We start from the raw sequence: 24,642 nt of genomic DNA, 5'->3' as shown, positions 1-24,642 counted from the left end.
GTGTGACACAGATTACTTGTGCTCAGTATTATTGACATGGTGCAGTCCTTGTACATTCACACAGCTCGGGAAGTGAGGGATTAATTGTGTGGGCAGGGCTACACTTCAGTGCACTGAGAGATTCCACAGAAATGAGATCGGCTTGGCGTGGCACAGACACACAGACAGATAGATCTTGAACGGTTTTCTCATTTCTAGACATCTCAATGGTTTCCCCACATGGACACATCACTCTTAATCTGCTTTATTTTGGTTCTGTCATGGAAACAGGCTCTCTCACACTGCAAGAATTTGAGGTAGGCAGCGGGTCTCCCGAAATGCCAGTCCACTCCTCTGTCTGATCTCCTGAACGGCTTTAAAGGGGTCATATGTATTTTGCAATATCTGATCTTTTTATTTAACTCTACCCTTTACAGGTATATATTGTTGGTGTTTTATGTAAAACATCTCCAAAGTCACACAATTCTTTGACTGTTTTTCTGCCATAAACCAAATTTAACTTATGTCACATGACACACCCACACAACTGAGAGGAAAATGCAGAAGCCACCTTTCTCTGAAGGGAGAGCAGGCGTGACCAGCAGCATCTCCTTTTCATTTGAAACAAAGGACAAATAGTCTTCTTATTTCTTAAGCAGTTTCCATACTGGTGCACCCTCTATTGATGTTATGTGTGAATAAACAATGAAGTGACTCATATGCAGTGGTGGGCACAGTTCCGCTAATCCTCTAACTAGCAAAGCTAACTTTTTTTTAGCGGATTAGCTGTTCAGATAACTTCAAAAACCATCAACGGAACACTTAGCTTCTGCTAAATTTAGTTCCTCTAACTTTCAGTCTGCTAATGTTTTGTTTTTGTTTTTTTTTCTGGCATAGTTAGTAAAGCTGAACAGTCAAAAAATGTTTGTAAACCCTAAAATCGTCCTGTCTGTTACCTGTTTTGCAGCAGTCAGGCAGCTGTGAGGAGCTGAGCTCAACTCTACCCCAGCAGAAGCGGCCTGACTACCAGGCAGCTACAAAAAAAGCCTTTTACATTCAACATACAGTGTCCCAGAGTGTGGCAGAAGACATCAAAAGCAAGGCAGTTTCCACTTATGGTTTGATTGATAAACAAGACTAATTCTGGACAGTTTAACAACATTAACATCAACTCTGTCATTTTTACAAAGTGAAAATATGGCACATATCTTTTAGTTTTAAAGTAATGCACTAATTCTGAAGGTCTGAGCATTGACACACACAGATGCCAAAAGGGCTCCTCTCATCACTGGTGGGTTGGTTTATTTATTTGTTAAAACCAACACACAAGTTACTGTAACACGTTTGTTGGTTTTTACTAGGGGTGGGCAAACATAAAAAATCTTAATTGCATTAACTCAAAGACTTTCTGTGATTAATCATGATTAATCGCATGGTATATGTGAAACCCAAAAATGAATTCAAAAGCCGCTTAAAAGCACAGTTTTATTTGAAAATGTAAATGAACATTGCATAAATTTGAAAATGTAAATTTCAACTGAAACACACTAATGAAATCAAATATAAAACCACTGGCAGGTCATTTGTTATCCTGTTTCATATCAAAATAACAATATTCATGTCCATGACTAAATGTACTAAAACAAATACGTCACAATTGTACACATACCACAATTTGATATGTGTACAATTGTGATGTATTTGTTTTAGTATATTTAGATTTTGTTGTGATTTGGCACTTTATAAGCCGATTAAATTGAATTGAAATTGAACATTTTATTGAGTCTTAAAGTAAATAAATATGAATTTGGTCACTGGATCCTTAAACTTTGTACATAATGAACTCTACATGGTGAATCCTTGATCTCTGGACATAAATAGGAATAAACAAAATCTGTAGTTTTTGTCAAAAGCATTTCCTTTCAGACATTATTGGCATGAATGTGTTTCCATATATCTGAGCTGAGCTTAGAGCTGCTGTGCTTCACTTCAGGATGTAATTTGAAAAGAAAATACAGCACGTTTCATTTTGTGAGGAAAAAAAAGTTTTAGTCGATTGTAGTTTCTTGTCTGTATTACATTTGGAAAGAGGTGTCATTTTATTCATTTTGAAGTTATTAATTCCGACCGGACTCTGTCTCAGCCGCGCAGCGTTTTGAGCTGTGTAAACGGAACGGAGGACGATTCTCGTTTCTTGACAGCAACAAGACAAGCGTCCCAGTTAGTGACTTCAATCCACACAAAAGTGACTGACGATATTTTAATGGCTTTGCGAGGGGTTAAGAATCGTCTTGCCGTTTCTGAAGAGCAGTGAATCAAAGAACCAATGAGCTACTGGATCGAAGCATTGCTTCAATGGTTCATGGTTTCAAAGTGGAGCCGCGCTGCAGAAATGGTTTATTACAGACCAAACCCTGAATATCCGACTTTATTTGTATGTCCGTATGACTCTGAAACTCGGAAAAATCCGTATAATTTACAGACTATAGGTTGATATGAAAACCACTGAAAAGCTGTGTTCACCGCGGGGACACGTTCGGCTATTCGAGATTATTCAAGATTTTTTTTTACCGATGACGAACGATGCGTAAAAAAAAATTGCATCGGTCCAAACCGGTCTGGATCCGGGCCTGATCCTGTAGAACTTTGTACTGAAAATGTCCATTCAAAAGTTCGGCGTCTTTCTGCATTGCATAGCCTGTACTTTTCTCGATCCTCGTGTTGTTTTCTGTGTGAACTCAGCTATCATCAGGAAGTAGCAGCATAAGCTTTCCCCCGACTGACGCTTTCAAAATAAAAGGCAACGAGCAACAGTCATAAAAGGCTAAAAAAAAAAAAACCCCGCAGCGTTAAGGGGAGGAACAAAATTGTCGGCGATAATGACTGGCTGGGCAACGTTAGCGCGTTAACATTGCCCAGCCCTAGTTTTTACACATAAATGTGTATTTGTAAATATGTCATTTTTTTCATTTGTAAAAAAAAAGGGATTTGTAAAACTGAAAATTCTGTTTGTTAAGTGTGATTCAACGCAATGAATAGCGACTGTGTCACTTGGTCATTATTCACATTCCCATCCATTTGATGGCAGTGTTCTACGCATTTTGACCCAAAATGCATAGAGCACTGAGTAAAAATGCATGTTGTCATTACAGGGTGTTGTGAGTAGAATTTTGAGGACAAAAATGAATTTACTCCATTATGGAATAAAGCTGTAACATAAAATGTGGAAAAAGTGAAGCGCTGTGAATACTTTCCAGATGCACTGCAATAGCTTTATGAAAAGTGACACTATACTTAGAACAAGTATCTTATCTCAGTTCAGCTCAATTTCTATATTATAATAGCCAAGTGGCCTCTGTGTGCGTATATGCCTGTGTGCGTGCATGGATATGGCTTTGATCACAGACAAAGTGGGGAGAGCTGACATTTGCAGTTTGATATGCTTATGTATTTTGGGTCAAGGATGAACACTACGAAAACAGAAAGTTGATAGGACAAATATTTTTTGGAGAAATTACCAATAATAGCTAACAACAGTGAGCAATGGATGTTGTGCTGCAATGCACCATGGAAGGTCGGGGTTTGGGGGTTTTACATGTTATTGTGGTTCATGTTAGTTTAACAGTGTTGGCAGTGTTATTGATTTATTGTGTAGTACAATTGGTTTACTCAGTTTTGTTAAGTGTCATGTTGCCTTTACCATGACTGAGAACTGTAGTGTGTTTCATGCCTTCAGCCACTGTCTCTGTGTGTAAAAACAGAAGCACCTGCTTGTGGCAGAATGCAGAAAAGACAAAAAGCTCAGCCTACATGTGTGCATGCATTTGTATGTACAGTATAACTTCAATTATGGATTAACTGGGAAGTGCTGACATTTACCGTTTGGTATGCTTATGTATTTTGGGTCAAGGATGAACACTGCAAAAAGGGAAATGTTGATAGAACTAATATTTCTGGAGAAACTATTGATATTAGCTAACAACACTGAACAACAGACGCTGATACTTGCATTCTGAACTCACACGCCATTCCAGCAGGGGGTGGTAAATCATCTATATATTAAAAGCGTACATGCATGCGTGTGATTTTTTTTTAGGACATTCAATGGAAGAACATAATATAATTGTAAATACAAAAAGATACAAAAAAGTGAAACCACTTATTTCCACTGTGGTCCATTAAAAAAAAAAAAATCAAATGACAAAAATAGAAGTAATAATAAAATAAAATAATAACCACTAAGCCACCATGCTGCCATGATGTTATTGTGTTCTTGTGTAGCAGCTGTGGCTACACAAGTAGCTTACCACCAATGAATAAATGAATAATAATGCAACTTGTAAGCACTTTGCATATTTTACCAATAATAAGGCACTCTGTAAATCCAAATCTTTATTATTATTATTATGACATAATCATAATAATAATAATCATCATAATAATAATAATAATAATAATAATGTAATCATTATAATAATAATGATACTCTCTGGGAACCATCACCTTATCGTGGTAGAGAGGTTTGTATGCCTCTATGAACCTGAGAGCTGTGTTGTCTGGTGCCTTTGTGCTCGTGGTAGGGTCTTCCATGGCAAATTGGCCTCAGGCAAGGGGCCAGACTACGAATGGTTCACAAGAAACCATGGAAAAACAAGGTAGAGAAAATGTGACCCGGCCCGGAGGAAGCCCGGGGCCCCCGTCTGGAGCCAGGCCTGGATGGAGGGACCGTCAGCGAGCGCTTGGTGACTGGGTTTGCCATGGAGCCCAGGGCACAGCCCGAAAAGGCAGCGTGGACCTTCCATCTTCACCCTGTGGGCTCACCACCTGGTGTTGGGTGCGCTGTCCCATGGGTGGCAGTGAAAGTCGAGGGCCTTGATAGATGGGACCCAGGTGGTAGGGGCTAGCTCTGGGTGTGTGGAACGTCACCTTGCTGTGGGGGAAGGAGTCAGAGCTTGTGTGGGAGGTGGAGCAACACCAGTTAGATCTGGTGGGCCTTGCCTCCATGCACAGCCTCGGCTCTTGAACCACTCTCCTTGATAGGGGTTGGACCTTATTCTTCTCTAGAGCTGCCTAGGCTGTAAGGGTCCCGGCAGCGGGGATAATCACGAGTCCCTGACTGAGTGCCGCTAGGTTGGAGTTTACCCCGGTAGATGAGAGGGTCGCCTCCCCGCGCCTTCGCGTAGCCAGGGAAAACCTCTAACTGTTGTTTGTGCGTATGCACTGAACAGCAGTTTGGAGTATTCGGCCTTCTTGAAGTCCCTGAATGGAGTCCTGTATGGGGCACCCATGGGGGACTCCATTGTTCCGTTGTTCAACACACACGTGGGCAATGACAAAGACACCTGGAGAGGCGTGATTGGGTCCCGTCTCAGGGCCATTCAATCTCTGCACTCACAAAGCGAGAGCTGTGTTTGAGTGCTTGGCAGTAAGTCGGACTCATTTCCGGTGGGGGGTTTATACATACACACACACACACACACACATATATATATATATATACACATCCTCCCTTCAGTACAGTGCAGTCGTCCTGTCCCCTTTGCAGAAGAGCAGCCCCAGAGTATAATATATAACACTCACGCAGTGAGCTATATTCAGAGAGAACTTTCACATCATAGAGTTGAGACACACATAAAATAATAATAAATGATATAGTAAGCTTTGATAGTCTGAGATGAAGCCCATCCAGAAGAAGAAAAGGTTGCAGTTGCAGTTCATTGACTGGCCATTTAAGGCTGGCTCCAAAAGCAAGCAGGTTCCCACTAAAGTCCATATTAAAATGTCCAACTTTAGAGCAGAAATAAACGTGTTTACGGCCTGGTCAAAAAAAAAAAACATTTTGGTCTCTATAGATATTTCTCCCCTCCATGACAACTGTACAGGAGTGAATTTTCTTCTAACTTTCAGTTGAAAACATTATCAGCCATTACATTATGTATGTCACCTTGAGTGACAGCAGCAGAGCCAAGTCTGACTCTAATGGCGTCCGCAGCTCTGAGGCCACTCGATGCAGCCGCTAGCTGTTGTGGAGCGCTGTGTCTGTCGTTTTGAGCATTTTATTACAAATACAAGGAATAATATGGCTTGTTGTGTGGTGAAATGTCGTAACAGATCTCAATAACATTCTTGCTTTAATATTCATGCTGAGTAAAATTCTTATCTTTTATAGGGTTTTATACTAATGGTGTTGCACTTTTAGCAGCTATCTAGCCTGATCCATTATGACCCATTAATGCATGATTACTAAGAAACTAAGCATCTCATAACTTTTAATACCCACACCAAAGCAAACCATTATGATTTAACAAACATCCAAACTGATGTTAGACTGTTAGCTTAGCTGGTTCAGACTCAAAAATAAAGGCGTGGTCAAACTTCTTTCATCACACAACTGCATAGCCCACGCTCCACCTCTGTATCTATTTCTGAGTTCATTGTGATGGACTCGGATATGGGCTTCATATTGCTATAAAAAAAACCTATGGGTGACGTCATGCAGGGTTCGTCTAGTATATACACACATCAAACACTTTATTAGATACATCTGTTAAATTGCTTGTTTATACAAATAACTAATCAGCCAGTCACATGGGAGCAACTCAGTGCATTTAGGCATCTAGATGAGGTCAAGATGACTTGCTGAAGTTCAAACCGAGCATCAGAATGTAGAAGAAAAGGGATTTAAGCGACTTTGAATGTGGCATGGCTGTTGGTGCCAGACAGGCTGGTCTTAGTTTTCAGAAACTGCTGATCTACTGGGATTTTCACGCACAAGCATCTCTACGGTTTACAGAGAAGGACCGAAAAAGAGAAGATATCCAGTCAGCGGCAGATGTATGGATGAAAATGTCTTGTTGATGTCAGATGTCAGAGGAGAATGGGCAGACTGGCTGAATGTTCTTGTGTGGGTGACATCTTCAGTCTGATATGACAACATTACTTCAAACCTTGTTCCTGTGAAACATGCAGTGACACAAGGGTATGTTCTAGGCCCTCTGCTGTTCTCTCTTTATTCAGCTTAGACAGATATTGCGTTGTTTTAGGACTACTTTTCATTGCTCCACAGATGACACTCAGTTAATACAAACAGCTAATCAGCCAGTGACATGGGAGCAACTCAGTGCATTTAGGCATCTAGACATGGTGAAAATGACTCAAACTGAGCATCAGAATGGGAAAGGGGATTTAAGTGACTTTGAATGTGGCATGGTTGTTGTTTGCCAAACAGCCTGGTCTGAGTATTTCAGAAACTGTTGATATACTTGAATTTTCTCATACAACCATCTCTAGGGTTTACAGAGAATGGTCTGAAAAAGAGAAGAACAGCAGTTGTATGGATAAACATGTCTCATTGATGTCAGAGGTCACAGGAAAATGGGCAGATTGGTTGAACGGATGACTGTGTGATGCCATCATGTTAATATGGACCAACATCTCTGAGGAATGTTTCCAACACCTTGTTGAAATTACATCAAGAAGAATTAAGGCAGTTCTGAAAGCAAAAGAGGGTCCAACCCGGTACTAGCAAGGTGTACGTAATAAAGTGGCCGGTGAGTGTATACAGTCTATGGTATAATCATGGTGAAGAGCAATTGGGGTGACACAGACTGAGAATGGGGTAGACATCAAAGAAAATGGATAAAAAGACAAAACGGAGTGTGCTTGGTCCATAGCGATTAAACAACAGAGGCCACAGTTAAGAAAAAGGTGATATTTGATGAGGGTGAGATTTCTGAGGTTTGGAACATGACCTGCTGACGGTGCATTAAAAAAGCTCCCATGAAACAGAAACAGTCCAAAAGAAGCATGTTTCTGCTCCTCTCATCTGGAGTCTGCAGCACAGAGTGAGCGAGAACGACTGAGGACACAAGGGAGGGAGTGGAACCAAACAACAGCTGGTATTTTGTTTTATTTGCGATTGTCCACACGATAGTTTAAATGTACAAAACATCCTGCTGAGGCTTTCACACTAATGGGATCAGAGGGGGTGTGTGTGAAGGTGTGTGGATGTATTACCTTTGTGTTGATCAGGCGGAGCGTGAGCTGGCACAGTGCTCTCAGTCACAGCTGCTTCAACTGTGAGCTGGAATTCCCTTCTCTCATGCAGACCACAGTAATGGTGGTGGAGGTGGCAGGAATACAGGCCCTGGTCTGTGGGCTGCAGAGTACAACATTATGTTCACTCAGCTCATGCTTTAATCCAAAGTAACTTCAGCAGTGAGGGATCACAATCAAGCTTTATTTTAAAGGGGCACTTATGTGTAAAGATAAATGCAGTCTTTACAATGCAAAAATGTAAGATATGAAAGGAATAGAGATTAGTGCAGACACTCCATGCACAATTACGGAGTATTCTGACAATATATTTTTACAATTTTCACTTCAAATATTGGATCAAAACTAACTCCCTAAGGGATTGTTCATCATTTCATGCATGAAAGAGTTACTTGCCCCCCATCGGGCCTGAGTGGGGTGTCATCACGGTATTGTATTTGAAGGCGTTACTTATGTAATTCAATGTTGATAGAACAAACATTGGGATGTTTCACCTGGCTGCAGCAGATAGATGATTAGTTTAGAGATGTGGGGATTGACCGGTTGTCGACGTGGGTAGTTGCCATCCCAGAGCCAAGGCAGTTCGGTGGTGTCATGAATGTGGCAAAACACTGCATCAGTGCATACTCCCAGATTGGTTCAAAATGCTGCTGCCAGACTCTTGACAGGAAGCAGAAAGTTCAACCACATTTTGCTGTCTCTTCACTGGCTTCCTGTGCCTGTGAGGTCGGACTTTAAGGTTCTGCTAATAACTAATAAAATTATTCACAGACTAGCACCTCCCTACTTAGCTGACCTAATCTAACCCTATGTACCGGTCCGGGCTCTGCAATCTCAGGGCACAGGATTACTTTGTGTCCCTAGGGTGAATAAAAAGTCTGGGTCACAGAAACTTCTCTTATCGTGCACCTGTTCTGTGGAATGATCTCCCTGTGTCAATAAAATAGTCAGATTCTGTAGAGACATTCAAGTCCAGACCTAAGACACATTTATTCTCCCTGTCGTATGGCTAGCATACTGACATAGTATGGTACTATGCTTCCTATCCTTTTAAAGTTATTTTATTAGCAATGGAACAGGTCTTGCCTCAGCTTCATCTAAATCTGTTAGTGAAGCTTAGGGCTAGCAACCGGCAATCACCTGAGTATTTTCTCGGCTTTCCTGTCTATTTACTGCTGATTAATTATACCTTAGGTGTAGTTTTTCCCAGCTGAATGATTCTGCTCTTTTTCTCTCTGTCCGAGGTACGCAGAACCTTCTAATGTGCCTTTCACGTCGAACACGTCGGAAGCTTCACGCAACGCATACCAGCGCTTTAATGCGTCCGACGCATGACGTCATACGCTTCGCTTCGGAAGCAGCAAGGGGGCGGAGATTGCTACGTCACACTCTGGCTGTTTCCACAACCTGAAAAAAGTTCAGCGATTGCCATCTTGAATTTGCGTTGCCTGAACCACAAAAAAAGCTTTAAAAAACAGCAGTAGAATGATTCTCCCATCACCCTGCTGGGAGAAGCTTTTTTTCAGCTACTTTTTGGAGTGACGCCGACTGAGGGAGGACTGACGACTTGGTGGGATATCGCTCGAACCGCGACAGCGGGCCGACCCGCACGGAGAAGCCGGCCTTCAGGCATCATCCCTGGGCAGACCGAGGCAGGCAGCTGGGGAGATGGAGCAAACCCACTTAGTCCGAGTGGTAAGGTTAGACCTTACTTGTGTGAAGCACCTTGAGGCAGCTTTGTTGTGATTTGGTGCTATGTAAATGAAATAAAAAATAATTCACTGAGGTGTGGCATGGCAAAAATGCAACAAATTTCAAATTGTTATCATTTGCTTTCATAGGCCCCTCATACCCTAACAAAATCACCACTCCTAATTGTTACCGACAGAGAGTCATTGCTCAAAACATGTCACACCTCCGTAATTCTGTCCAGGTGCACACCAGCATCCGTGGTTGTGTTTGTGTGACTTAAAACTCACTATTTATAATTTGCATCTCTGTGGTAGGCTCAAAATGACAATTACTCTGCTCCCTACTGTTTGTAGAAAAACTTGTGTTTCTTTTGTTGTTCACTATACATTGCCTGAGCTGAGAAACAAAAACTCAGTTGTCCTTTGTTCAACATTCAGGTTTGAGGTTTATCAACATATTGGATTAACTCTGAGTACTGGATTTTTTTCCACAATAAAATTAATACTCAGGAATACAACTTGTCTGATAATTATGCACATGCACATACACATTGTGTGTGTGTGTGTGTGTGTGATAGGCTACAGTAAAATATTACAATGCTATAACATTTTCCTACTGATCTTTCAGCTGCTCTTGTTAGGGGTTGTCACAACAGATCAATCGTTTCCATCTCACCCTGTCCTATGTATCTTCATCTGTCACACAAACCACCTACATGCACGCCCTCAGCACGTCCTCTTTGGCCTCCCTCTTCCCCTCCTATCTGCTGGCTACATCATCAGCATCCTTCTCCCTATATACCCATTTGTCCCTCCTCTACACATGTCCAAACCATCTCAGTCTTGCCTCTCTGACTTTGTCTCCAAACTGTCCCATCTGAGCTGTCCCTCTGATATGTTCATTCCTAATCCTGTCCATCCTCATCACTCTCAAAGAGAATCATAACACCTCCAGCTCTGCCTCCTGCCTTCTCCACTCCTGCCACCTTTCTCCACCCACTCCACCCTGCCTGCACTTTCTTCTTCACCTCTCTACCACACTCTCACTGCAATTCACAATGTCATCTGCAAACAGCATAGTCCATGGAGACTCATGTCTGATCTCATCCGTCAACCTGTCCATCATCATTGTGAACAAGAAAGGACTCAGAGCTGATCCTTGGTGTAATCCCACCTCCACCTTGAATGAGTCTGTCATTTCTACTGCGCATCTCACCGCTCTCACACGATCCTTGTACATGTCCTGCACTACACTCACATACTTCTTTGCCACTCCAGACTTCCTCATAAAATACCACAACTCTTCACTTGGCACCCTGTGATAAGCTTTCTCTAAATCCATAAACACAGAATGCAGCTTCTACATTGCATCTGTGGTGCTGTTTCTTTGCATAAAACCAAATTGATGCTTGCAGATCTTCTTCACCTGTTGTCTAAGCTTAGCTTCTACTACTCTTTCCCATAACTTCATGCTGTGGCTAATCAGCTTAATGCCTCTTAAACAATCTGGTTAGAAACTCCACTGCCATCTCTCCTAAACATTTCCATACCTTCACTGAAATGTCATCTGGACCAACTGCCTTTCCACTCTTCAGAGCTGCCATCACTTCATCCTTACTAATCTTTTGTAATTCCTGATTTACTCTTTCCACATCATCCAGCCTGGTCTCTCTCTCATTTTCTTCATTCATTAGCTCCTCAAAATATTCCCTCCACCTTCTCAACACACTCTCCTCGCTTGTCAGCACATTAACATCTGCATGCTTTACCACCCTAACCTGCTGCACATCCTTTCCAGCTCTGTCCCTTTGTCAATCAACTTTGTCTGGCTAATCTACTTTCTTCATCTCTCTGACTATCACTATTCTTTTTTGCCAGCCTCTTTTTCCTTATGCTTTCCTAGACATCTTTGTTCCACCATCAAGTCTCCTTGTTTTGCTTCCGCTGTCCAACTGTCACACCCAGTACCTTCCTAGCTGTCTTCCTCACCACATCTGCAATACTTTTCCAGTTGTCCAAAATTGCTTCCCCTCCATCACCTGCTCACTGAATTTCACACAACAGTGTTCCTCTTTCAGGTTCCACCATCTGATCCTTTGTTGAGCTCTAACTCTCTTCTTCTTCTTCACCTCTCAAGTCATCCTACAAACCACCATCCTATTCTGTCTAGCTACACTCTCTCCTGCCACCACTTTACAGTGTCCAATTTCTTTTAGTTTGCATCTCCTACAAAGAACGTAGTCCACCTGTGTGCACAATCCTCCACTCTTATATGTCACCCTGTGTCCTTTCCTTTTCTGAATTGCTAAAACAGTGAACTCCATTCCCTGAACCAAATTCACAGTGGCCTGAACTCATTTCTTGATTCTCATTTCGTAATGATTTTAAAATTTTGGTTTTGACTTTTAGAGCCTTGCATGGTCAGACCCCCAAATATGTGTTAGATATGTTGAGCACACACACTAAACACTGCTTTTTAACATGGTTGTGTATTTTGTTTACCTTTTATGTCTAACGAATGCTCTTTGGTGAATATATTCTGGCTTGCTGTGTGTATGATCTGAACACATTGTTTGGTTTTGATCACAGGATAACTGATTTTGAGATGAAAGTTTGATTTTGAAAGAAGGGTTTTGTGAATGCAGTTTGAATGTTTGGATCTGTGTTTTGAGAAAATGGGTGGAGGTTTCAAGAAATGTGTTTTAGCAAGTGGGGAAAACTGTAATACCATTAGAATGGAACGTGTTCAACAGCAGAATGCCGACCAAAAAAAAAGAGACCTAAAAACTTTTGCTCCCCGTCGGGGAATCGAACCCCGGTCTTCCGCGTGACAGGCGGAGATACTGACCACTATACTAACGAGGAAGTGATATTAGCACTCGCGTTTTAGCTAATTGTATGTAGAAGAGACACCAAGTGACACAACTTATTTCCACTTTCCCAAGTCTCAGAAATGTTTGTTTCGTCAGCAACGCAGGTTGTCCTTAATTTCCAAATACGGGAATTTACTCGTTTGTTCAGGGTCGCCACAGACCCGCGTCGGGATTTGCGCCTGATGCCGTTCCTGACTCCAAAGCGGACTCGGAGTCAACAGAACCTGCTCTGCTTCTGAGATCTGACGTCATCAGCAGACTGGCTGCCTCATAATAATAATCATCATCAGTCATAATAATAATAAAATGTATTATCATAACTACCTGCAATAGCTCAAAAAAGGAAATAGAGTAACAAAACCCGATATGGTATTGTAGATACACTCTAAGAAATGAAACATACACTCTTAGGCATAAAACGTTGAATTTAATTGAAAAAGTTAAGGTAACTTTTTCCACATAACTTTGTTAATTAAGTGCAAAACAATATTGTAGTTGAAATTAATAAAATCAAATGAAACATTATTACTTAAATCCCAATATTGTTTTGCACTTAATTGACAAAGTTATGTGGAAAAAGTTACCTTAACTTTATTAATTAAATTCAACATTTTATTTCTTAGAGTGTAGTTATAGAGAGAACTTTGATCTTCCACACAAAACTGTTTTCATTCTTGACGCATTCCAGTCATACCTCTACTTCCTTCTTCCTGTCTCTTCCGCAGCTAATCCTAATCTGATTTTCGATTTCTCGTCGGTTTTTGTCCGCTATGGGTTTTCATTCTATTTCCTGTTGTAGACCTGTGTCTCATGGCCAAGAGCCGTTTTTGTTTAAACCAACATCTGCTCTGCCTGTTATTTTACTTTGGCCAAAATTTAAAACGTATGTTGCATTCTTACACTTTCATCCAAACTTCTCCTGCTGACACACTTTCAGCAGGCACAAGCCCAGTGGGAAGCACATACAGTGCCCTCCAAAAGCACTGGAACACTCGGTATTTCAAATACAGGATTTTCTTTCACCAAAACATCAAATCTAAGCTTGCATCTCAGATGTACCTTCTGGCAAATGGAGCTGAGCTTTCAGGTCTTTTTAAGAAAATCCTCCTCTGTACCACTTCCACATGAAGCTGTATAACTGGTGATACAAAATGCCAAACATGCACTATGCACAATTTCTCTAATCACAGCCAGAGAAACCTGTAACTTCTTCTGGGTTGTCTGGGTGTCTTGGTGGCTTTCCTCACTCTTCTCCTTCTTGCACAGTCACTCAGTTTTTGAGAACTGTCTACGCCACACAGATTTACCACAGAGTGCCATACTGTTTATATTTCTACATAACTGATGTAAATAAAGTCCAAGACATAGTCAGTGTCTTGGAAATGTTCATGTATCCATCCCCTTATACAAAAGTGGCCCATTACTTATGCAACCCATCATCTTGGTTTTTATATTTTTAGTTCATTTATATGTTGTAAGTTGTAGAGATTTGCTTTCAGTTTGAGTTTAAGGAAGATTTGTTTTGATTTGATTTACTTAGAAATTCCATACAAGTCGTAAACAAAAACATATGACTAATACAAATTCCTGGAATTTCAAGGATATAATACAAAAAAGTCACATGACTTATTTACATTGTGCTCCTTCCCTAAACAACACAATTAGCAACAAGATAAAATCAAAATAAATAAAAAATAATAAAAACGGTTTAAACAAATAAATAAATAATAAAAAAAAATTAATATTTAGGACAGTTACCATGAACAATGTGATGAACATTACGTAAATTAAACTGAGTTACACGTTTTTCTACCGGTAACCAATTAAGTTGTGGAAAATGCGAGTAATCTAAATGAGTTTTGGCTGGAAGATGAAGCACAGTTCTAATAAGTTTGTTTTTCGATTTTTTATTAAAATGTGTGGAATACCAAGTGTTCCAATACTTTTGGAGGACACAGTACAAGTCAAGTCAACTCTGGGAGCATGCACTGGTGCTACACTTTACCGCAACCACCCAGGCAGACATCCATTTCCACATCTTTAAAATAACCATCTATCTGCCACAGCCAGGTGAAATATGGGCGTCCCCTTGGTCTTCTCCAGCCACTGTGGTCCTCAACACTCAGGTGCCTGCATGTTGGATCACACTCACAGAAACAGGCCACATGGCCAAAATGTCATAGCTGACACTCCTTGACTATGCAAGTGACACTCCTCCTCTTAGTCTCTCTTAAGAAACCTTGACACTTGCACAAATTTGATCCCCACACTGCCGCACAATTCGTCTTGCCAACGCGTCCTGCTTTGCCCCGCTTGACACCATGCTATATAAAATAAAGCCTGTGCCATATCATTTCATAGCCAATGACACATTTGCTCTCAGAACTTGGCTGATGAAACCATCTCTCATTGCTCCCAGAATCACAAATTATCTACAACTGCAGGTTGTCATGTGCTCATCTTGTGGTGGAGAACACATTTGGAATCTTGTCTCAAAGGTAATTATTTATAATATATATGTCATAATGGATTGGTAAAACAGTTGCATGTTCATTCTTTCTTATGAGTTAGATAATGTATCTGTAAAGTTATGTTTATTATAGATGTAACATGTCTTCATAATCTAATTTCAGGTTCAGATGCCCTGCACGCAGTGACACACGCTGACATGCAGTGTTTTTGAATAGGTTGCGCAACGTTCGCAACTAGTTCACGCAAGTGACATGAAATTTATTTGTGCCAGAAATTTGGATTTCAAAATTTTCTTTGTGCACTGATATGCAGCAGTGCACAGTTCACACACAGTTTATGAAGAGTTTACTCCGTGGCACGCAAGATTGTGTGCTGGGATTCGTGCAAGTGTCAAGGTGCCTTTTGTAATGGCTCAACTGATACAAAGTCATTCCAGTGGTACCGAAGGATCCTTCGGAGACACCTAATACTAAAGACATGCAGTCATTGCCTTATGTCACTGGTTAGTATCCAAGTCTCACAATCATACAGAAAGACAGGCAGCCACCAGGACCCTAAAGACTTGGACTTGACTTGATTTGCCTGCAAAGATATCACCAGATAACACCAGTGACCTGATGACTCCACAAGCTCTTCCCAGGTGCCTCTCAATCTCAAAGCATATACCCAAGACAATATTTTAACAACATTACTAAAACTATCATTTTTTTCATATTCATCACATTAATGTGGTGGGTACTGTTTTCTTTTTCTCTGTACTTATTGCTCATGTGACGGAGGCCAGCAGGAGTCGCTGTGCATGTGGTAGTCAATAGGCATCAATTTCCCGACAGCCAAAGGTTACTATGGCCACTCAGGCCAGCGCCTGGGTTTTAGCTGACTGGACAGAACGTCCACCTCCCATGCCGGAGGTCGTGATTTCTTGTCCCGAGGGGAGCAAGTGGGAGGCGTCAAACACAACACACCACAATGCAGATGAGAGAGTGAGAGAGAGCGAAAGTACTAGCCTCTACACTCACAGACTTACCTGAAGTTCTGATATGGTAAGTGAAAAGTCTCCCTGTGAGAAGGCTTGATTGCTGATGTTCATCTTCCTCTGGAGGAATACTGGTCCATAGCTGCGCTGTTCTCCAGAGGCATACAGGTCCACCAGCCGATCAGCACGATCATGGTGGACTCCTGGAGCCTGACGGTCCCAGTGGACCACCTGTGAAGGCAGAAAAGGTGTTCCATTACCCATTCAGCTAAATCAAGACTCAGATTGCTTTTCAGTTACTGTTACATTCTACACACACCTGCTGGTCCTCCTCCTCAGTGGTCCAGTCTGTCCACACATTCCGCCGATTGATACACGGCAGTACGACGGTGCTACCAAGCAGAACCACATACACTGCCTTCTGCCCATCCCAGAAGCGCTGCTCTTTACGACCTTTGAGGCAAACATACACAAACATCAGCCATTGTGATTTCAAAGTTGCTCTGCCTTGAAGATCTTGGTAGCAGAAAGAAGCACAGTGCTGTTGTGTGATGACGAGCACCAAGGCATGATACATACGTGATTTGGTGATGTTGAGTTGTACTCGGATTGTCTCATACAAGTGGCAGTAGAGATGGTGGAGGTTACATGAGTACAGGCCTCTGTCATTCATAGTCACATCTACTGATCCATGCAGAAACATCAAGGTGCAAATAATTGTCAGGTAAAGTCATAGGAGCATAAGTTATATCCTACTTTTCCATTGATTTCCTGTCGTAAGCAGCCACTGGTAGCCATTTAATTCATTACTAGCATGTTGCCCATGGGGATCCACGGGCTCTAAACTGGGTAGTGTTTATAAAATATGTAGGTATATAGATACTGAACTGATATATTATTGTGCTGATGTCACAATTTTCACTCAAGGTTGTTCATTTAAGAAACTGGAGAATGTCTTTTATAAAGTGTATGCGGTGTTGTTACTGCTGGTAGTGATTCCATAATAATATAATTTCAGTGGTATTGAAATTAACTTTAATGAAGCAGCAACAAATCTTTCCTTAATGCACTTTGTACTTAAAAGGATCATATTATGTAAAATTATTTATACCTACCTTTTGCCATTAATTATTGTTGTAGTTTTATATGAATCATTCTCAAACTCTTAAAATTACGTCTGTGCATACAGCAACTACTTAATCACAAGCAAAATTTATACTTGAAATTACTTATTTTTGTCTTCTATGCCATGTCACAACGTCCATATCTGAACTCCTCCTCCTGTAAGTCACACCCACTGAGCCACTGTATCTATATTCTATGTGTGACACACTGCCAAAGTGTAGAGAGGAGAAAGGGGGCATGGCAAGGAGTAGCTCCCTTCTATTTAAAATAGTAAGCACACAAACAATTAATTTCCCAAATTCTCAAACATTGGTGTTTATAAGGCTGTATTACTTCAGAGTCTGTGATCCATTTTTGTAGACAACCTTTATTACTGGTGTTCAAGACACCTGGTGACCTATATCGTCTTGCTGAAAAAGTGTATAATATGACCAGAAAATGTGCAAAATCATTGGTAAAGGTGTTTAAAGAGACAAACATTATCATAGGATAAACACACTAGTGAATGAGACAAACTTATAAAATCTCAGTCATATTGAACAACCAGTCATCTACCTAAAGAAAGTGTGTTTGAAGTTTTACCTTTGATGATCAAGGAGAAGTTTCCATCCCTGAAGGCAGCTGGGCTGAGGCCAATCCTACCCTGGTTGTACGAGTTGTAGATTCTCTGATCCCCTGCAGAATACATGTCGACGACCCTCTCCATGGAGTATTCTGGACGGGTCCGGTACAAGTCCCAGTGCACCACCCTCTGTCTGTCTCTCAGCCTGTCCCTGGTCCACACCATGCGTCCACTCATACACTGCAGAACCACGTTTGACCCAGAGGTTGCAGTCACATTATACCCTGCTATCACCACACTGCTGCTGCTGTCAGACTGGCCTGACACTGAGGGTCAGAGAGGAGTGAGACTCTTTAAACACTGTACACACACACTGCATCTTATCTTAGCAGAACTGCATGCACGCTCATTAAATACCACACCTGCAGTGAAGAGGCAGATCACAGGGACTGAAAAGGAAACAGCGGACAGTATAATCATTTTAATGGAATTAATTTGAGTCATTTGTTGGTTAAAACAATGCAAGTCCTTTTGAAAGATTTGTGAATAACATCAATAAAGTGCAACAAAGTGAATGAACAACATTGCACCCAGTGAGTCAAAACTTTACACATTTAATTCAGTTTATTTTTCAATTCAATTTATTTCATTTATATAGCGCCAAATCACAACAAAGCTGTCTCAAGGCACTTCACACAAGTAAGATCTAACCTCATCAACCCCTAGAGCAAGCACATAGGCAACAGTGGTCAGCAAAAACTCCCTCTGATGATTTGAGGAAGAAACCTCAAGCAGACCAGACTCAAAGGGGTGACCCTCTGCTTGGGCCATGCTACCAACACAGTTGACAATACAAATATACAGGAAATTTTTGGGAGCCCATGTTGGTGTCCAGGACGGGAGGCTTGCAGAAGAAGACACCCACTTCCACCTCTGGATGGAGCCGCACATTCTTGAGAAATGTTGGTTTCTCAAAATGCAAAAGATGGAGACCCACTTCCTATTTTTTCTGGTTCAGGCTCAAAACTTCTCAATCACCCCTCGTACCTACTCATGAACATTAGCATCTTTAATGCAATAACTGGCAGCTTTCCTGGTCTTGTTGCAGAAGAACCTCCACGTTGCTTTTGGGTCATTTATTGTGTCAGTATCTCAGAAACTGAGAAGATGCCAGTCTGTGGGAATTCAGAGTAGAGATACAAGTTTGTGGTCAGATTTTCCAAACAAGGTGCTTCTGTAGAGCCTGCAATTATGCAGTGGGCATCTCTCAATGAAAACATGTTCCACCACCACTACTGGAGTACCATGTCCAGTGGTTGCACTCTGGATGCTGCAACCAAGATCCAGAAACACGTATTACCCAATTGTTGTTAGCCGCATGTTCTCCTTGAATTGCTGGCTGTCTGAGTGGTGTCCAAAAAATGAGGTGGGCTTCATAGATAATTGGCAAAGCTTCTGGGGAAAACCTGGTCTTGTTAGGAGAGACGGCATCCATCCCACTTTGGATGGAGCAGCTCTCATTTCTAGAAATCTGGCCAATTTTCTTAAATCCTCCAAACCGTGACTATCCAGGGTTGGGACCAGGAAGCAGAGTTGTAGTCTTACACACCTCTCTGCAGCTTCTCTCCCCCTGCCATCCCCTCATTACCCCATCCCCGTAGAGACGGTGCCTGCTCCCAGACTACCAATAACCAGCAAAAATCTATTTAAGCATAAAAATTCAAAAAGAAAAAATAATATAGCACCTTCAACTGCACCACAGACTAAAACAGTTAAATGTGGTCTATTAAACATTAGGTCTCTCTCTTCTAAGTCCCTGTTGGTAAATGATATAATAATTGATCAACATATTGATTTATTCTGCCTTACAGAAACCTGGTTACAGCAGGATGAATATGTTAGTTTAAATGAGTCAACACCCCCGAGTCACACTAACTGTCAGAATGCTCGTAGCACGGGCCGGGGCGGAGGATTAGCAGCAATCTTCCATTCCAGCTTATTAATTAATCAAAAACCCAGACAGAGCTTTAATTCATTTGAAAGCTTGACTCTTAGTCTTGTCCATCCAAATTGGAAAACCCAAAAAACAGTTTTATTTGTTATTATCTATCGTCCACCTGGTCGTTACTGTGAGTTTCTCTGTGAATTTTCAGACCTTTTGTCTGACTTAGTGCTTAGCTCAGATAAGATAATTATAGTGGGCGATTTTAACATCCACGCAGATGCTGAGAATGACAGCCTCAACACTGCATTTAATCTATTATTAGACTCTATTGGCTTTGCTCAAAAAGTAAATGAGTCCACCCACCACTTTAATCATATCTTAGATCTTGTTCTGACTTATGGTATGGAAATAGAAGACTTAACAGTATTCCCTGAAAACTCCCTTCTGTCTGATCATTTCTTAATAACATTTACATTTACTCTGATGGACTACCCAGCAGTGGGGAATAAGTTTCATTACACTAGAAGTCTTTCAGAAAGCGCTGTAACTAGGTTTAAGGATATGATTCCTTCTTTATGTTCTCTAATGCCATATACCAACACAGTGCAGAGTAGCTACCTAAACTCTGTAAGTGAGATAGAGTATCTCGTCAATAGTTTTACATCCTCATTGAAGACAACTTTGGATGCTGTAGCTCCTCTAAAAAAGAGAGCTTTAAATCAGAAGTGCCTGACTCCGTGGTATAACTCACAAACTCGTAGCTTAAAGCAGATAACCCGTAAGTTGGAGAGGAAATGGCGTCTCACTAATTTAGAAGATCTTCACTTAGCCTGGAAAAAGAGTCTGTTGCTCTATAAAAAAGCCCTCCGTAAAGCTAGGACATCTTTCTACTCATCACTAATTGAAGAAAATAAGAACAACCCCAGGTTTCTTTTCAGCACTGTAGCCAGGCTGACAAAGAGTCAGAGCTCTATTGAGCTGAGTATTCCATTAACTTTAACTAGTAATGACTTCATGACTTTCTTTGCTAACAAAATTTTAACTATTAGAGAAAAAATTACTCATAACCATCCCAAAGACGTATCGTTATCTTTGGCTGCTTTCAGTGATGCCGGTATTTGGTTAGACTCTTTCTCTCCGATTGTTCTGTCTGAGTTATTTTCATTAGTTACTTCATCCAAACCATCAACATGTTTATTAGACCCCATTCCTACCAGGCTGCTCAAGGAAGCCCTACCATTATTTAATGCTTTGATCTTAAATATGATCAATCTATCTTTGTTAGTTGGCTATGTACCACAGGCTTTTAAGGTGGCAGTAATTATCCATTACTTAAAAAGCCATCACTTGACCCAGCTATCTTAGCTAATTATAGGCCAATCTCCAACCTTCCTTTTCTCTCAAAAATTCTTGAAAGGGTAGTTGTAAAACAGCTAACTGATCATCTGCAGAGGAATGGTCTATTTGAAGAGTTTCAGTCAGGTTTTAGAATTCATCATAGTACAGAAACAGCATTAGTGAAGGTTACAAATGATCTTCTTATGGCCTCGGACAGTGGACTCATCTCTGTGCTTGTTCTGTTAGACCTCAGTGCTGCTTTTGATACTGTTGACCATAAAATTTTATTACAGAGATTAGAGCATGCCATAGGTATTAAAGGCACTGCGCTGCGGTGGTTTGAATCATATTTGTCTAATAGATTACAATTTGTTCATGTAAATGGGGAATCTTCTTCACAGACTAAAGTTAATTATGGAGTTCCTCAAGGTTCTGTGCTAGGACCAATTTTAGAAACATGGTGTCTAACCAGATCCTTACTCTGGATGGCATTACCCTGACCACTAGTAATACTGTGAGAAATCTTGGAGTCATTTTTGATCAGGATATGTCATTCAAAGCGCATATTAAACAAATATGTAGGACTGCTTTTTTGCATTTACGCAATATCTCTAAAATCAGAAAGGTCTTGTCTCAGAGTGATGCTGAAAAACTAATTAATGCATTTATTTCCTCTAGGCTGGACTATTGTAATTCATTATTATCAGGTTGTCCTAAAAGTTCCCTAAAAAGCCTTCAGTTAATTCAAAATGCTGCAGCTAGAGTACTGACGGGGACTAGAAGGAGAGAGCATATCTCACCCATATTGGCCTCTCTTCATTGGCTTCCTGTTAATTCTAGAATAGAATTTAAAATTCTTCTTCTTACTTATAAGGTTTTGAATAATCAGGTCCCATCTTATCTTAGGGACCTCGTAGTACCATATCACCCCAATAGAGCGCTTCGCTCTCAGACTGCAGGCTTACTTGTAGTTCCTAGGGTTTGTAAGAGTAGAATGGGAGGCAGAGCCTTCAGCTTTCAGGCTCCTCTCCTGTGGAACCAGCTCCCAATTCAGATCAGGGAGACAGACACCCTCTCTACTTTTAAGATTAGGCTTAAAACTTTCCTTTTTGCTAAAGCTTATAGTTAGGGCTGGATCAGGTGACCCTGAACCATCCCTTAGTTATGCTGCTATAGACGTAGACTGCTGGGGGGTTCCCATGATGCACTGTTTCTTTCTCTTTTTGCTCTGTATGCACCACTCTGCATTTAATCATTAGTGATCGATCTCTGCTCCCCTCCACAGCATGTCTTTTTCCTGGTTCTCTCCCTCAGCCCCAACCAGTCCCAGCAGAAGACTGCCCCTCCCTGAGCCTGGTTCTGCTGGAGGTTTCTTCCTGTTAAAAGGGAGTTTTTCCTTCCCACTGTAGCCAAGTGCTTGCTCACAGGGGGTCGTTTTGACCGTTGGGGTTTTACATAATTATTGTATGGCCTTGCCTTACAATATAAAGCGCCTTGGGGCAACTGTTTGTTGTGATTTGGCGCTATATAAAAAAAATTGATTGATTGATTGATTGATTGTTTGTAAATTCAAGGAACACTGAGCTATTTTCACCAGGGTTACCAGATCCATATAGACTGATACAGACCTCATAACAGAGCTCTGACAGTCAGTACCTGTGGTTACACTGAAATTACCAAAAGCCAAAAAAGTGTCACCTCTGGGGCAGTCATCAATCATAGTGTGAAGTGGTGAGTAAAAAGTCTCCTTCACTGAGACATCACCAACCACAGGTTGAGTACACATCGTGACAATAGATGAGACACCGAAGGAATGCAGAAGCAGGAACTTTGGGATGGACCTGCTGTCTGCTTGGGTGGTTGTCATCCAGCACCCAGTACAGTTCTATTGTGTTGTGGATGTGGCACAACACCACAATGCACCAACACATGTTCCCAGACATGACCTGACCTGACATCTACCACTATCAAAAGGAGCATCACATCAACTGCCATACCCTTGGAACACTGACCATTGGAGCAACCAAACCAAAAGTAGGTGTGTTCACCAACTGAAATCTGGCTTCTTCCAGGTCTGCAGACCTCAGTGAGTATTGTTTCCAAAGTCCCTCAATCGCAGTGGAAGACAGTCATCTTTGCTGAGAATAAAGATGTTCCAGGTACCCACCTGCATGAGTTGTCTCATGTTTGGACCTGTACACTTGCAGTGCACTGTCTTGCAGTGGATGAACCCTCAGCACCACACCAGGCCTGACTCTCCAGAGAAAAGACTCTTTGGTCTCTTCATAAGCTTCTTTACAGAGATGAGAATCTAAACAGCATTCCAGCTGTCCTCTAATGGAAATCAACAACAGAGATACTCCCACAAAAACAGATCTTTTCTAATGTTAAGTTCTGTAAAGGTTTGCTGCCTGTCCTTCCAACAGCCCCAGAAAAGAGTTACCAGTAGGTTGGAGGATCACCTATAGTTCCAGACCCAGTTCAAAGTTGCATGTAGAACATTGGCTGAAAAAGGTAGATTTTTGTTTGTTTGTTGATTGTCAAAACAAACAGTTTGTTTTGATTACCTTTCACAGGTAACTGTGAATGGTACACAAATTGTGATTTTGATTTTCAGCTTCTTAAGGAATATCAAACATATAGCCCCTTTAAAACAAAAAGAGCAAATTCTATATGGCAAATTCAACTTCAAAATAACTGTCTGTATCTACAAACTATTGATAATTCTTAAATACCACCTATAGTTTTGCAGATTGTGACAGTTCAGGAAAGTTATGTGCACCTGCAAAAAAATGGTGCCACACAAAGCAAAGTTTTTACTTACTGTGGATCAAGAGGAGAGCTTGAAAAATGATATCTTCTCTATTCATAATGACAGTTTACCCACAGACTGTCAAAGCTGTGCACCTGGCAGTTGGCGCTGAATGTAAGACAATAAGTCCTGTGTATTATCCATCCGCAGTAACTGCAGGATTTACTTGTTAGGAGATGTGTTCCATTTGTGCGGCTGCTTCTGAACTGTCTGGACCCAACTAAATGTTTTACCCACCCGGGAAATGAAACATGACACCACTACCTCCTCAAACCCAACCTTATTACACATTCCTTCTTTCTTTCTTTTTTCTTTCTTTCTTTCACTTTTCTAAACAACCCATCAGCAGAAAAATTTAGGCTAACTTTTATTTTCCTTCAACAAAATGAACATAGTTATTTAAAGAAGATACAGCTCATGACAGTTATGTAGCTCATCTGTTCAGAGGAATTTGTGCAGGAAAAAAGAAGCTAATTATGCTACTACTGCTACTAGTACTACTACAGCTAATAATACTACTAATAATATAATAACAAACAAAAAATTATATGTATATATATATAGAGAGAGAGAGAGAGAGAGAGAGAGAGAGAGAGAGAGAGAGAGAGAGAGAGAGAGAGAGAGATTATCAATATGATCTATATATCAGAGAAAATTATATTATATATAAAGCAGCAATATATATTTCAGTTTAATTTAATTTTCAATTTATTTTCATTTATATAGCGCCAAATCACAACAGAGTTGCCTCAAAGCGCTTCACACAGGTAAGGTCTAACCTTACCAACCCCCAGAGCAACAGTGGTAAGGAAAA

At 41.0% G+C, this 24,642-nt stretch overlaps 1 protein-coding gene, 1 long non-coding RNA gene and 1 other non-coding gene across 5 annotated transcripts in view; all 3 read right to left on the bottom strand.

The window, feature by feature from the left end:
• The window catches only part of LOC117507152 (matrix remodeling-associated protein 8-like), a 39,798-nt gene extending 15,737 nt beyond the window's left edge, over positions 1-24,061 (bottom strand). For 2 of the 3 annotated variants that reach the window (XM_034166949.1, XM_034166950.1), the window contains exons 1-7: positions 23,841-24,061; positions 18,156-18,182; positions 17,754-18,059; positions 16,626-16,727; positions 16,366-16,499; positions 16,098-16,277; positions 7,996-8,137 (exon numbers count right to left, since the gene is read on the bottom strand). In XM_034166949.1, the coding sequence (XP_034022840.1) occupies positions 7,996-8,137; positions 16,098-16,277; positions 16,366-16,499; positions 16,626-16,727; positions 17,754-18,059; positions 18,156-18,182; positions 23,841-23,886 (937 nt within the window). In that variant the 5' untranslated portion in view covers positions 23,887-24,061. The remainder of the gene's footprint in view (positions 1-7,995; positions 8,138-16,097; positions 16,278-16,365; positions 16,500-16,625; positions 16,728-17,753; positions 18,060-18,155; positions 18,183-23,840) is intronic. The other variant, XM_034166951.1, reaches the window with a different exon arrangement.
• LOC117507153 lies at positions 10,955-11,729 on the bottom strand. The gene is made up of 3 exons (XR_004559633.1): positions 11,564-11,729; positions 11,176-11,177; positions 10,955-10,968 (listed from the first exon to the last, which is right to left on the bottom strand). It is a non-coding gene; the product is annotated as an uncharacterized LOC117507153 (long non-coding RNA).
• Positions 12,519-12,590, bottom strand: trnad-guc. Its single transcript has one exon. It is a non-coding gene; the product is annotated as a tRNA-Asp (tRNA).
• Positions 24,062-24,642: the final 581 nt, after the last annotated feature.

The sequence above is a fragment of the Thalassophryne amazonica genome, chromosome 3 (assembly GCF_902500255.1).
Source record: "Thalassophryne amazonica chromosome 3, fThaAma1.1, whole genome shotgun sequence".
Taxonomy (NCBI): Eukaryota; Metazoa; Chordata; class Actinopteri; order Batrachoidiformes; family Batrachoididae; genus Thalassophryne; species Thalassophryne amazonica.
Note: the sequence above shows the minus strand (reverse complement) of the source record. Positions and strands in the feature narration are given on the sequence as shown.